The sequence below is a fragment of the Hippopotamus amphibius genome, chromosome 12 (assembly GCF_030028045.1).
Source record: "Hippopotamus amphibius kiboko isolate mHipAmp2 chromosome 12, mHipAmp2.hap2, whole genome shotgun sequence".
Classification (NCBI taxonomy): domain Eukaryota; kingdom Metazoa; phylum Chordata; class Mammalia; order Artiodactyla; family Hippopotamidae; genus Hippopotamus; species Hippopotamus amphibius.
In genome coordinates this window covers 85,725,611-85,740,769 of record NC_080197.1, presented here as the reverse complement: position 1 = coordinate 85,740,769, position 15,159 = coordinate 85,725,611, and the positions used below count along the sequence as shown (strand labels likewise).

Sequence of the window (15,159 nt, the reverse complement as noted above, 5' to 3'; positions counted from 1 at the left end):
CACCTATTAATTGACATTTCTTTTCTCGGTGTTAAGCATATGTCAGTGGTTTAGTTCTCTGGAATACGTGGAGACAATTTAGTGGAAAATAAGACATCTGCTCTGTCTTTAGACAACTGCGTGGGGGTGGGAGGAAGGGACCACATAGGGGTAAGGGGAGTCTCCATATTACTGTGAAAGAAATGCATAGGAAATTGAGGGTAAAATCTAACGTGCATGCTGGAATTGAGGCAAAAAGAAGTAGAGAACCACAGATCACAAAAAATGAAACCCTTTTCAGTTATTAAAGGAATAGGCAGGAAACACTGTTTGCATTGTAACTCGAATCAGGAGACCAGAGGAGAGAATGGCATTAGGTGGGAGGGAGGGGAGAACAAGCAGAACAGCCAGAAAGGGGCAAGGCTCCTGTACCCTGTGGAAGAAATAAGAGGAACACGGAAAGCCAGGTAAATTTGAAAAAGAGAAAACTGGTGATGCGGGATAGGTGATAGAATTGGGGGACAATGTGACTCGTAATGTTTGCAGGGCCAGGGAGATGGAAGTCTAATGACCTCTTGATTGGGCTGTATACTGAGCAGCAGATAGACGACTAGGCTTGGTAGTTGTATGGATACATAGACAGGGTGGAAACCTATCTTCATTTTGGGCTGATGGGACCTGCTCAGAGAAACTTTGGGTCCATTTAAAATCATCGTAATCATTGGTTTTGACTTCACCTAAAAGCATTTTTAGACCAAAATATTCAAGTACGCAAAGTGTAAGTGCTTTGCACGTACCTCATGATAGCGTTGCTTGCTTATCATGGTTAATCTTAAGTTTATATCCATGTTAGGCCTCTTTCAACAGATCCTTCAAAGAGTAGCAGCAGGAAGACAGATGTAAATCGACCAAGAGTGACTATCTCAGAAGGATTAGGAAGAGACCAGTTATCGAGAATCAGAGGCAAATAGCTCAGCTTTTGGAAATTTGGTGGGTGTGAGGCTTAAGAAGAACAAACTTTGAAGTGGCCTCATGAGGTGGAAAGCTAGTGACACAGAAGAATGCACAGGACAGCTGTCAGCACAGGTGCTGACATTCACCAGGGTAAGGATGGGCCATAAGATCATGTAGGAGGGAGAGCCAGATTTTGGTGTTATCGAGAGAGGCTTAGAACTGCAATTTTTAATGTTTGAAATGAGTAAAATTAAGATTTGACAAAATTGTTTTTATTCCAATCTCTAGAACTGATATATGATTTTCCAAAATGAAATCTGTAAGTGACAAAGTAGAAAATTGGCAGCCTAGCATCTAGTTGTCACTGGAGGGAGGAGGGGCCCAGGGAGCGGGGACAGTGTAAACTCTATCCATCTGGCTGCATTTCTCTCTTCTCCTGTGATAAGAGCCACCCACCTTCCTCCCAGTGCAGAGCTGCTCCTCTGGCTAATTCCAAATGAGCTATATATCGACATGCAGAGACTGGCTGGCAGTCCTCAGGAGTCTAGCTGTGGTTCTATACCAAGCTTCTTCTCTGTCATTAAGTCTTTCCCTTGAACTTCAGGACCACATATGTACTGCCTATTCAAAGTCTCCATTTGGATGTGCCAAAGCAACTCAGGCTCATCCTGTTGAAAAGTGAAGCCATACCCTTAGCCCCAGAGCTGTGCATCACACCTTATTCCCTATCTCTGAATCTTACTACCTTGCATCCATTGCCCACAGCACAAATCTGGGCCTTTTTCTTGACTTTCCTTCTGCCTTACCTCCCACTTCAGTTAGTCGACATTCCATTCTGTACACCATCCCTATTGCTGCTGCCTGGTTCAGGCCGTCATTATCTCTCAGCTGAATTGCTACAGCAGTCTTCTACCTGGTCATCTTCTTTCTGCTCTTGTTTCTCGCGGACCTCATCTCCCCACTGCCTGCCTCATGCTCTACACTGTAGCCAGCATAATCTGCCTAAAATGTGGCTTTGATCAAGTCATTCAAGCCTTCAGTATCTCCTTATTGCCTTCAGGATAAAATCAGAACTGCTTCCCATGATAACAGCTTTGCCTCCCTGAGAGGGCACCTGTTTACCTGTTAGTTTTCTAAAGTCCACTTACACTGAGCTGTTTGCAGTACCTAAGGGGCTTGATCTTGCTTGTCTGTGGTGTTTTGTATATGCTCTTTTTCCTTCCTGCAAGCTCTATCCATCTTCCTGCCATCTCATACTTTACCAGTTTCAGGCTTTAGCTAAGATGTCACTTTCTTCAGGAAACCTTCCCTGATCTCTGTGAACTGGATTAGGTTTCTTGCTTGTATATGTCTGTAGAAGCCTATTTTACTTTATTGGATTTATCATACTGCACTTTGCCTGTTTACTTGTCTTCTGCCCCCAGAAGACTTTAAAGGTCCCTAAAGGCAAGGCACTGTATTGATCTTCAGTACAGTTTCTGGCATATAATAGGGGCACAGTAAATGCTTCAGTTGTTTCCTCTTTTAAAAAATTGTGATAAAATATACATAACATAAAATTTTCCATTTTAACCATTTAAGTGTACAATTCAGTGGTATTGAGTACACTCACACTGTTGTGCAACCATCACTACTATCCATCTCCAGAACTTTTTCATCATCCCAAGCTGAAACTCTTTACCCATTAAACAATCGCTCCCCCATTGCTCCTTCCCCCCAGCTCCTGGTAACCACTATTCTACTTTCTGTCTCTGTGCATTTGACTATAGGTACCGCATATAAGTGGAATCATACAATATTTGTCCTTTTGTGTATGGTTTATTTCACTTAGCATAATGTCTTCAAGGTTCATCTCTGTTGTAGCATATGTCAGGACTTCCTTTTTAAGGTGGAATAATATTCTGTTGTATGTAAATAGCACATTTTGGACTTTCCTGGTGGTGCAGTGGTTAAGAATCCTCCTGCCAATGCAGGGTACATGGGTTTAATCCCTGGTCCGGGAAGATCCCACATGCCACAGAGCAATGGAGCCTGTGTGCCACAACTACTGAGCCTGCGAGCCACAACTACTGAGCCCACATGCCACAACTACTGAAGCCTGCGAGCCTAGAGCCTGTGCTCCGCAACAAGAGAAGCCACTGCAGTGAGAAGCCCGTGCACTGCAACAAAGAGTAGCCCCCACTTGCCACAGCTAGAGAAAGCCCATACAGAGCAACAAAGACCCAATGCAGCCAATATAAATAAATAAATAAATAAAATAGCACATTTTGTTCATTCATCTGTCCACTGATATTTGTATTGAGTCCACCTTTTGGCTATTGTGAATAATGCTGCTGTGAACATGGGTGTACAAATATCTGTTTGAGTCTCTGCTTCCAGTTCTTTTGGGTATGTACCTAAAAGCTGAATCTCGTGGCAATTCTATGTTTAATTTTTTGAGGAAGCACCGTACTGTTTTCCATAGCAGCACAAGGATTCCAATTTCTCCACATTCTGTAACACTTGTTATTTTCTGGTTTATTTTATAATAGCCATCCTAATGAGTGTGAAGTGGTATCTCATTGGGGTTTTGATTTGCCTTTCCCTAATGATTAGTGATGTTGAGCATCTTTTCATGTGGTTATTGGCCATTTGTATATCTTCTTTGGGGAAATGTCTATTCAAGTCCTTTGTCCATTTTTTTATTAGGTTTTTGTTGTTGTTGTAGGAATTCTTTTTATATTCTGAGTATTAACCTATTATGAAATACATGATTTGCAAATATTTTTTCTCATTCTGTGGGTTGCCTTTTCACTCTCTTGATAGTGTCCTTTGATGCAGAAAGGTTTTTAATTTTGATGATGTGTAATATATCTATTTTTTCTTTTGTTGCTGTGCTTTTGGTGTCATATGCAAGAAGTCATTGCCAAATCCAATTTTGTAAAGCTTTTCCCCCTATGTTTTCTTCTAAGAGTTTTATAATTTTAGCTCTTACATTTAGATATTTGATCCATTTAAAGTTAATTTTTGTAGATGGTATAATAAAGTGAGAGTCCATCTTCATTCTTTTGCATTGAGTATCCGGTTTTCCAGTGCCATTTGTTGAACACTATCCTTCCTCCCATTGAATGGCCTTGGCACCCTGTTTGAAAATCATTTGACCATACATGTGAGGATTTGTTTCTAGGCTCTCTAATGTGTACCATTGGCCTGTATGTCTGCCTTTGCCAGTACCACACTGCTTTGGTTAGTGTATCTTTGCAGTAATTTTTGATATCAGAAAGTATGAGTCCTCCAATTTGTTCTTTTTAAAGTCTGAGACGAGTTTTTAACACTAATAGCTGTTTGATCCTCCTCCTAACATTTTTTGTGTACCCCTGCCTGTAGCGTTTCCTTTAACAGCTCCTCCCAGATGACTTCTCTTCCTTCATCTCTGTCTTAACCTCACTCCAGCGCTGGTTTTCTTTCCCTCTTTGACCCCCTTCTCCTTAATTTAGAGTCATCTTTATTTGTGTGTGTTCAGGCCACAACTGAGGTTTTAAGGTCTTAATACTCCTGGATGACCAACAGAAGGGAGCCCTCATCATTGATTTCTCCCAGCTTTGAGTCTGGTTCAGTCTTTTTCGGAACGCTCAGGGCTAAAAGTCACATTTATTGTTATGATGGGCGAGGTGCATTGCCTAAGAGACTGTGTGGCGTAGTGGAAAGAGCATCATGTTGGAGGCCAAGAGACCTGTGCCCTATCTCTGCATCTGTCACCGATTAACAGTTAGACAACTCAGCCTTTCTTAGTTAACTTACTGTTAAATTTTGTTATCTGTAAAATTAAGGAAATTTGGACTAGATAATCTCTAAGTGCCTTCTGAATCTAAAAAGTTTATTTTTATTTTTATTCCTCAGAAGGAGGAGGAATTTAAGCTGGCTTTATACATGAATAGAATTTAGATGAGAAGGAAAGAAAGACTTCAGGAAATTTACAATAAGAAGATGAAAATGTGCTTAGGAGTCAACGGTAACAACAGCGACCAGACTGTTAAATGATGCTGGGTCGGTTGAATATCTATGTAAAAAAAAAATGAACCTTGACCTCCATCTCATACAATATACAAAAATCAATTCCAAATTATATGGAGTGTAAATAAGAACGGTAAAACAAAAAAGCTTCTAGAAGAAAATTTAGGGTAATAGCTGCATGACTTTGGGATAAGCAAATATTTCTTGTAATAACAACAGCAACAAAAAAACATGAAAGGGAAGATTGATAGATTTCAGTAAAATTGAGAACTACTTTTTATCAAAAGACACCATTAAGAAAGTAAAAAGGAGGAAAATGTCTGAAATAAAGCTGACAAAGACTTGTATGGAGAATTTACAAAGAACTCCCACAAGTCAATAAGAAAACGCAGATGACTCAATAGAAAAAAGTGGGCAAAGACTTAAACCGGCATTCCACGAAAGAGGGTATCTAAATGGACAATAAACATGTGAAAAGGTGCTCAGTATCATCAGAGAAAAGCAAATTAAAACTCCAGTGAGCTAAGAAATACATGGGAAAATGCTCAACATCATTAGTCATTAGAAAAATGCAAATCAAAACCACAAGGAGATACACCTGCTAAGATGGCTGTTAAAAAAATAATAAAAGGAAAATATGTGTTGGCTAAGATGTAAAGAAATTGGAACCTTGCTTATCTTGCTGGTGAGAATGCAAAATGGTTTAGCCTCTGTGGAAAAACAGTTTGGCATTTCCTCAAAAAATAAAGGATGGAGTTATCATATGACCCTGCAATTCCACTCCTAGGTGTATACTTAAAAGAATTAAAAATAGGGACTAAGGGTCTTCCCTGGCAGTCCAGTGGGTGGGACTTCACCTTCCAATGTGGGAAGTGCACGTTTGATCCCTGGTTGGGAAGCTGGGGTCCCACGTGCCTGGCGGCCGAAGGGCCAAGACTTAGAACAGAGGCAGTGTTGTAGCAAGTTCAAAAAAGACTTTAAAAACGGTCCATATCAAAAAAATCTTCTGAAAAACAAAACAAAAAACAAGGACTAAAATAAGTACATGTGCAAGCACTATTCACAATAGCCAGGAGGTGGAAAGACCTGCCCGGCCCCCCCCCCCCCCCCAGTTGTTCCTCAGTGGATGAATGAATAAACAAATTATGATACATACATGTATTGAAACATTATTCATCCCTAGAAAGGAGTGAAGTACTGATAAATGCTGCAATGTGGATGAAAGAAGCCAGACACAAAGGTTACATATTGTATGATTTCGTTATATGAGTTTCCAGAATAGATCAGTCAGTAGGTTACAGGGACAGAACACAGACTGATGGTTGCCAGGAGCTGAGGGGGAAGGGGGTGGGGGTTGGGTGGATGCAGGGGAGGGGAGTGGAGAGAAACTGATGAATGGATAAAGGGTTTTACTTTGGAGTGATGGAAATATTTTGGAACTAGAAAGAGGTGGTAGTTGCACTATGTTGTGAGTATACTAATTGCCACTGAGTTGTTCGCTTTAAAATGGTTAATTTCACCTGAGTAAATTTTTTAAAGACCATGAGATTTCACTATATATTCGCTAGAATGGGTAAAATTAAGACGGCTGTCATTTCCAAATGTTGGTAAGGATGTGGAGCAATTGGAACCCTTTTATCTTGCTGGTAGAAGAATCACTAAAGCTAAATAAACATGTCCTCTTCTGAGCCCAGCATTTCACTCTTGTCTATATGTTGAAAAGAGAAGAGCACATGTGGCCCCCAAAAGGCATGTACAAAAAGGTTTCTTAGCAGCTTTCATTCATAATAGCCTGAAACTATAAACAACCTAAATGTCTATCAAAATAGAATGGATACATTTTGCTATGTTCACACAGGAAATACTACAAAGCAATAAAAAAGTGAACTACTGCTACACACACAGTAAAGATGAATTTCACAGAAATAATTTCGAATGAAAGAAGCCAGATTTTGAAGACTATATTTTTCTTCTGCTGAGGCCAAGCTAATCTGTGGTGATAGATGTCAGAATAGCTTTTGCTGGGCAGGCATGGTCATGGTGATTATTGACAGGGAGCTCGAGAGGGCCACCTGAGGTGCTGGAGACAAATCTTCTGTATCTTGATCTAAGTAGTGGTTACACAGGTGTATTATACCTATGACAAAATAATCTGTGTGCTTAAGAATTTGTGCACTTTATTGTTCTACCTTTAAAAAAAAATACTAGAAAATTAAAACAAAACCCAGTCTCCAGACTAGATGTTCTTGCAGGGATGCAGTAGAAAAGAATATTTGAGAAGAATAAGGTTATAGATGAGTATCCGAGAAGGGTAAGGTTGTAGAAAGCCTTGAATGGCAGTGAAATGGCACAAGCTTGGTTTCTGTTCTATAACTCCAGTAGATTCGAGGGAGGAAAATGACATAATGGAAGCAGATTTTTAGGGAAACAGATCTTTGATGTGCCTGGTGGGCTGAGGACTGGTCCACAAGTGGGAGGCTATTGCAGTAGGACCTGAATTAGGTTGAAAATGGAAACTTTTTTTTAAGCTCTTTATGGGAATATAATTGCTTTACACTGTTGTGCCCGTTTTTGCTGTACACCAAAGTGAATCAGCTGTATTTATACATATATCCTCATATCCCCTCCCTCCCGTGGAAAATGGAAACTTTGAAGGAAGAAGAATTAATGAGGCTGGTGACTGGTTGGGCAAGGACAGCAAAGGATGACCGGGCAAAGATGACTGAGGGTCCACGCTAGATGACTGGAAAAGTGATGGTCCCAGTAACGGAATTAAGAAAGCCAGGTATAGCAGTCCATTTTGGAAGTAAAAGGATTAGTGGTTTTAAATGCTTTAATTGTGAAGTGGTGACAGGCAGTTGTGGGGCTCAGAAGAGCAATCAGGGCTGGTGATAGAAATCTGAAAATCACCCACATACGGGTTATTTTGAGTGGATGAGATCCCTAAAAGAAGGAGTGATGCAGAGAGATTGCAGAAAGCCAGCTCTTAGAGAAGAAAAAGGTGGTAGGGAAAGAAGAGACTGTAGTTATGGAGAGAACCAGGATAGCAGAAGAGAATCAGGATCTCTTAAGCCAAATGAAGAGAGAGTAGGGGGAGGAGGATGTAAAGGGAGAAGATACAGAAGTAGGTGAGGAAAAGTAAAGATTGAGATTGTGATGGAGAGCAGGGATAATCGAGGGAACCTGGTCTTGGAGAAGGCAGGAGGAAACAAAGGCAAAGGCAACAGCAGAGGACTTAGCCTAGGATGGCTTTACCTATGAAGAACTATGAAGAACCCAGAGGACTTAGCCTAGGATGGCTTTACCCTTGAAGAACCCATGTGTGTACAGTCAGGTTACAAGAATTTGTTAATATCTGCAGTGACTTCCTCTTGCAATGCTCTTTGTCCTCTAAGTAGGAACTTAGGGTGACTGAGGGTTGAGAATGAGTGTGGCTGTGGGAGCCAAGGAATCCCAAGTATTTGGATCAATTGTGGGTTCCAGGAATAATCTTATTCTCTGTGGAAAGAATACAAAAGAAGTTTAAGACACCACTCATGCCCCCGGGGATTTATATGGTGCAACTGAACAATGATTGAGAGCCAAAACAAGTGTGAATAAGATGTCTTGAATCCTGACTTTGTCATTTTCTAGCTGTGTGACTTTCAACCATCTATGTTAGGACGCTGTGCCTCTTTTTCCTCATATTAAATGGGGATAATAATAATTACCTCATAGGTTGCTCTGAAGAGTAAATGAGTTAATACAAGCAGGGTGCTTGAAACAATGCCTGAAACATAGCGAGTATGTGATAAATGCTAGCTAAGATCATGATAAAACTGCAGGAGTTCACAAGGGGAAAAATTAGTAAAGGCTGGAGTTGATGGGAAGATTCTTTGGAGGAGCGGAGACTTATTGGAGGCAATTCAGGGACTGATAACAGGAAAGGAATTTTAGGTTTGTGGAAAACAATGTGAGTAAAGTCTTAGATCAGTAAAACCATTGGCATTTGCATGTGATTTACTTGAACCAGACTATTCCTGTTGGGGAGTAGAGGGAGTAGGACTAGAAGATGGGTAGCTGATATTTGTCATAATAAAAGAATTATGATTGGAGGAGTCAGAGCTCTTTGTGTTTTTTTCCCTGGCACTGTGACTTTGGGCAAGTTGTCAGATCTCTTCGGACTCCAAGTTTCCTAATTCTTAAAGTGAAATGGACCAGATCTGTAAAACCCCATGCCTCATATATGAAAATGATTCCTTTGATCCCCCTCATCTGTGAAATGGTGTTTTGTGTGTGTGCAGCGTGGAGCTGACTTGTGGTTCTGGCCTCGTCAGTGCCAGGCTGTAACCGAGTGAGCTGAGCAGCCCACGTGGATACCACGCACTGCCTTTGGAACACATCGGAGCTGTCACCACCACTGGAAAAATCTGGGCTCTCTGCAGGTGTTTTTATGAGAAGAGCCCTTGGGTATTTCACTTCCAGATTATTTAGAGTTAACTCTGCTGCTGTTCTCTTGAGGAGCCTCAAGTTTTATGGATACTTGCCTTGAAGTGGACCCTGAGGGCTAAGTAGGAGGGAAAGAACAACAGTCTTTGGCCTTTAAAAAAATGTCCCAGCTTGTCTTTGTGGAGCTCATAAAACAAAAGGCAGAAGCAGCACCACAGAGTACCAGATGAACTGCCGATGAGGCCTAAAGCCCTCATGGGAAGACGCACATCGCTTTGACATTAGGGAGCCCCCTGTTCCAAGGTGTGTATTTCAGTAACCTAGGACTCTGTATAAACATAAATGAAAACGGGCTTTCTAAATAGCGTGCTCGGAAATTGTTGGCTCTGGTATGGCACTACTTCGGTTTCTCTGTTTCGAAGGGAATTTTGGTGATTCAGTTCTCACTGCCTGTCCTTCTGTCTTGAGCCCCACTCAGGGGCCTTTCTGCTGTCATTCACCCTGCAGTGCTACAGGGTTGTTGCATCAGAGGAAGGTCTCTAAGGTTCCTCTCCCATTTGCTCTTCCTGTTGCTGAGTGGGGGGTACGTAGAGCAATATCCCCCCTCTCCACGAAGAAAAGTGCTTTGTATTTGTCCCTGGCGTGAGCCTGCTCGTCAGAGCAGGTACTTCTGGACTTTTATACCGGATGGATTTTACAAAACTTAGTGAATTGAAAAAAAAAAAACTTGGAACAGAAGAGCCAAAGCCTCCAAAGTTTTGAAGGATTTAGTGTTTTCAGAAACTGAAATTTGAAAAGAGTGACAGTTTACTGTTGAGTTGTCCTTGGAAGAAGGAATATTTCTTTCGGGACTAGGGCTCTAGGAAAGGAAGATGACTTGAGCGTATACGGATTCCAAAGCTGATATGTGCCTCTGGGTAAAGTTAAATATACCTTATTCGCTTAGAATAGAAGTTCCTTGAGGGTATGGAATATGTATATATATTTTAATGTTGTCTATAAGAAAATCACTTTATTTTATCTTTTAATTGAAGTATAGCTGCTATACAGTAGTATGTGCTATAGGTGTACAATATAGTGGTTCACAGTTTTTAAAGGTTTTTATAGTTATTATAAAATATTGGCTACATTCCCTGTGTTGTACAATGTATCCTTGTAGCCTATTTTATACATAATAGTTTATACCTTTTAATCCCTATCTTGCCCTCTCCTCCTTCCTTTTCCCCACTGGTAACCGCTAAAGTTTGTTCTCTATATCTGTGAGCCTGCTTCTTTTTTGTTATATTCACTAGTTTGTTGTATTTTTTTAGATTCAATTATAAGTGATACCATACAGTATTTGTCTTTGTCTGACTTATTTCACTAAGCATAGAGGGTGTGGAATATATCTTTGCAGTTGTATGTGGTTACTAATGGTGAGTTGCATCTAAATCACTAATGAAAACTAGCAACTCAGGAGACTCCCATGTTTTGATCACCTTGGTTGCTCATTCTCCTGAGGGGTGGTTGTGGACATGGCCTTGTCCATTCATGCCACAGATTTTCCGAAGAGAAAGATAACCATGTCATGGAAGAAACTATGTATTGCGAAGGTTGTGAATAAAGGTTGAGCGTGGGATGGTTTGGTCTGGCCTCTTTAGAGCAGTGATTGATTAATGCTGTCTGTGTTGCTGTTTCTTCCAGAGCTGACCTGTCCTGGACGCAGCATAGCTAACGAAGCTGCTGCAGGATGAGAAGATGGCAGCGCGGCTGCTTGCACCACCAGGCCCTGATAGTTTCAAGCCTTTCACCCCTGAGTCGCTGGCAAACATTGAGAGGCGCATTGCCGAGAGCAAGCTCAAGAAACCGCCGAAGGCCGACGGCAGTCATCGGGAAGACGATGAGGACAGCAAGCCCAAGCCAAACAGTGACCTGGAAGCAGGGAAGAGTTTGCCTTTCATCTATGGCGACATCCCACAAGGCCTGGTCGCGGTTCCCCTGGAGGACTTTGACCCATACTATTTGACGCAGAAAGTGAGTTGCAGGAGGAGGAGCAGCAGCTTCAGATACGCCTTTCCTAACAGGCTTAAGGGAGATGGAGAGAAAGAGCTGTGTCTCTTTGCCAGAGTTTGGATGAGGAGTTAACCTTGTGTTTCAGTTCTGGTTTATGGGGATTCTTTTTCGGTTTAATCGCTGCTAAGAGTCATTTGTGGGTCTTGGCACTTCTCAGTCTGTTAACAAGGCTTCTGTTTTTGGCTCCAGGTCAAATCAGAAAAAGATTGATTAAAAAAAGGGGGGAGGGTACATAAATGAAATGGGACTGTTTAATAGAGTACAAGAAAGATTGCATAGTGAGAGATGGTACAGCCTTGTGGAATGTAACTCACACATTCAGAATTCTGTCTTTAAATATAAAGATGATATTATTGCAACATCAACAGAGCCTGTTGTCAACATAATGGAGATGATGGATTTGTACTCTTACCTAGCCCCCTCTGTGACATTAGATCATAGCTGCTGGGGACAAGAATAGACTAGAGTAAACCAAACTGGGCCAATGAGGAGACCAGGTCTTTAGCCTTGTTACGCAGTTGTCAGGGTGCAGCCAGCACTGATTCTTACATTAGTCTGTTCTGTTATTCCTGCTCATAAGGAGCATGAGTGAAACAAATACCCATCTTCATTTGGCCAAGAGTTTCAAATTTCCCTAACAGATATTAGGTTTCTTTCTCATGATTAGCTTTTTTTTTTCCCCCAGTTCAGGAGGATTTATTGAGATTAATGCCATAAGAGTCGTAAAAGATGCAGTGGTAGTAGTCTCCATCATATTTCTTTTCCATTTATGAACCTTGCAAAACCCGAAGAATCATACTGGATGACAGTAGTCTGCTGTAACAAAGTATAGTAGCCTCCATTTATAACTTCTGTAAAAATATGGAACGCTTCACGAATTTGCATGTCATCCTTGCGTAGGGGCCGTGCTAACCTTCTCTGTATCGTTCCAATTTTAATATATGTGCTGCCGAAGCGAGCACTCTCATGATTATCTTTTGAAACTAGGCGACAAGTAAAGATGCAGAGCCCCCAGTTAATCCAATAGCCAAGTATTAGCCATTGAATACTGAAAACTGAAATGAGATACCATTTTAGGATCTCCCTTTTGACAGATATCCTTTAAAGAATTAAATCTATAAGTGTTTCCAGATGTAGGGGGAAAGGGCTTTGTGTAATTATATATTTACAAATATAAACTTAACTAAACTGCCTTTATTAACAAAACTGCCTTATAAACTGCCCTTAACTAAATTGCCTCTCAGTCTTTCACTTATGGAAGAAATTTCTGTTTCTGTGTCTTTATAATGGGACAGTAGTAAGACTTGAGGCGAATAGATCTCTTGATTTAGCTGTAGTTGTGGGGCATCTTAGGTCTGAATGGCAAAAATAGTTAAGACATTGTCTACACAAAATGGCCCTTTACCCATGTACTTCTGTTGCAGCTCAGAACAGCTACACAGTAAGAAAAAGTGGAATCAGTAGCCTATAACTTCCACTGGGAAATTTAGAAAGTTTAAGGAACAAAACATAATATGATATAAAGAACAGCAGACTAGAAGTGAGAAATCCTCACTCTACCATAATTCACCATGTTTATTATTTATAGTTTTCTTTTTAAATATGTGTATTTTTCAGGCTACCACAGATAGTTCATAGGAGAAGAAATAGTAGATAAAGAAAAAAATCTTCTCAAAACTAGTTCACGTCCTTTAGCAAGGCACTTCACCTCTCTGGGTGTAAATTTCTCGTCTAGAAACTGAGAAGTTGAGCAAGACTTCTAAGGACTTTTTCAAATGTCAAATTCTGGGACTAAGTTTCCATAAACTGTCATTGATTTCCTCATTTACTCACCCCTTTTTTAAAATCTTAACTCTTTAATCTGGGCCTTTGCTGCCTGGGGGTAGGTGGGTGAGGAAGGAAACAAGGGTTAACTTTCTGGCTTAGTGAATAAGGGAACATGCAATCTTGGGCTGTTTTTTCAAAAATATTTCATTGATTGTAAAATTTTGAAATGTTTTAAGATATATTTCCCTCCTCTTTCCTGCCTTTGCATTCATAGTCTTAATAGAGGTAAAAAGAAATGACAAAACACAGGGTTTAGGTTGTGCCTATGTAAATAAGTTTGGCCAACTGGTATAACTTTTCCAGAAAATACTCTTATGGCAATAAGCAGATAGGTAAAGGCCTTTGGACCCTGGCCTTTCGGGTGGCTAAAACCTCTTTGTTTTTATTTGAACTATTTATTTTTCCGACTCAGATGCAAATTAAGTTTCCTTTTCTTAAACCTGATTGATATATGAAAAATCTAGAGAGCTATTCATTGTCAAAGCCTAGTTTTCTTCTGCGTGCCTTTTCCCCTGGTTCCTGCCCAATAGACAGCCTCTTTCCGTTTCCAGTGCCTTAGATTTCAGCGCTCCTAGGTTGGGAGTGAGGACCCAAAGAGACTGGGTCTCTGGCCCTAATGGTTACCCTTTTTGGGGTAGGCCGGATGTTGATGGCACTCCAGTAGGGGACTGACTCTTTTTTTTTTTTTTTTTTAATTTTTTTTTTTATTTTGGCGCACGGGCTTAGCTGCTCCGTGGCATGTGGGATCTTCCTGGAGCAGGGATTGAACTCATGTCCTCTGCATTGGCAGGCGGATTCCCAACCACTGCGCCACCTAGGAAGCCCCTGACTCTTCATAATAGAAAATCTGACTTCAGCCTTTGGCCTTTCCACAAGGGTAGTTTGTGGAAAGGATAACTTCAATTGTATTTTTTAAATTCTTTTTAAAAAAAAAAAACTGAAATATACCACCATGCAGAAAAATTCATAAATCATAAATGCTTAGCTTAATGATTATTATAAAGCAAATAAACACCTATGACAAGAAAGAACATCAGTGGCACTTCAGAAGTATTATTTATATTTTTAGATATTTTCAGTTGATTAAAAATAATGTGCTTAAAAAAAATAAATAAATAATGTGCTTGTTCAAGTTCACTTGCATATCTTCACCGGTATTACTAATACTTCTTACTAACTAGGCCTTTTACTGGGCCAAATTAGCAAGGTCTCTCCTATGAGGAAGCACACTGGGAATCAACCCACAAATCGCAATATCCTGAGAATAGAAATGGCTTTAAGAGAACATTCCCTTCTGTTTGTTTTTCAAGGGCTGCCTTAAATAATTCTTGCAGAGTAGAATTTCTTTTCTTTGCTTAGTAGTATAAGTAGGTTTCTTTATTTTTTCCTCATAGATCTCATTTTCTACCTGATTGATTATTTTTGTGACTCTCATAGAAATTGGTTTCTCATTTCCTTCTCTATTTTAGACAGTGAAAGAAACTAGTTCCCTGTCAGTAAAGTTCTGGTTTCATCCCAGTGTGGATTTCACACTGTCCAGGGACACAAGGGCATTAAACATGTTTTCAAGGTACCATTGCACCAGCTGGTGCTGGTTTGAGCTCTTGTAAGCTTCTTGGAGTCCTCAACAGTGGTGACCATATTGCATCTCACCTGACTTTCCCAAATGGTCCCCAAAACAATCCAGATCATCCTCTCTTTGGCTTGTCTCAGAACTCCCAGTGCTACAACATCTTCCTTGCCTCTTGGTACTTTGTTCGTATGTCTCTAGTATTTGACTTTCTTGTTTTTCAAGTGTTACCTGAAAATAATTGAATTTAAAGGACATTTAAACTTGTTAATTTATTTAATTTTTAAAATAGGTAATATATTTATATGATTAAAAATTCAGTAAAAGATATTCAGTAAAGAAGATATTCAGTAAAG

At 40.3% G+C, this 15,159-nt stretch overlaps 1 protein-coding gene and 1 non-coding gene across 10 annotated transcripts in view; one reads left to right on the top strand and one right to left on the bottom strand.

Moving 5' to 3' along the window:
- Window positions 1–15,159, top strand: part of SCN8A (sodium voltage-gated channel alpha subunit 8) — a 169,483-nt gene that overhangs the window by 44,156 nt on the left and 110,168 nt on the right. For 7 of the 9 annotated variants that reach the window (XM_057701551.1, XM_057701553.1, XM_057701548.1 and 4 more), the window contains exon 2: window positions 11,038–11,367. In XM_057701551.1, the coding sequence (XP_057557534.1) occupies window positions 11,092–11,367 (276 nt within the window). In that variant the 5' untranslated portion in view covers window positions 11,038–11,091. Of the gene's footprint in view, window positions 1–11,037; window positions 11,368–15,159 lie in introns of those variants that run through there. The other 2 variants (XM_057701557.1, XM_057701556.1) reach the window with 2 other exon arrangements.
- LOC130834259 (U6 spliceosomal RNA) lies at window positions 12,262–12,368 on the bottom strand. Its single transcript, XR_009048642.1, has one exon. It is a non-coding gene; the product is annotated as a U6 spliceosomal RNA (small nuclear RNA).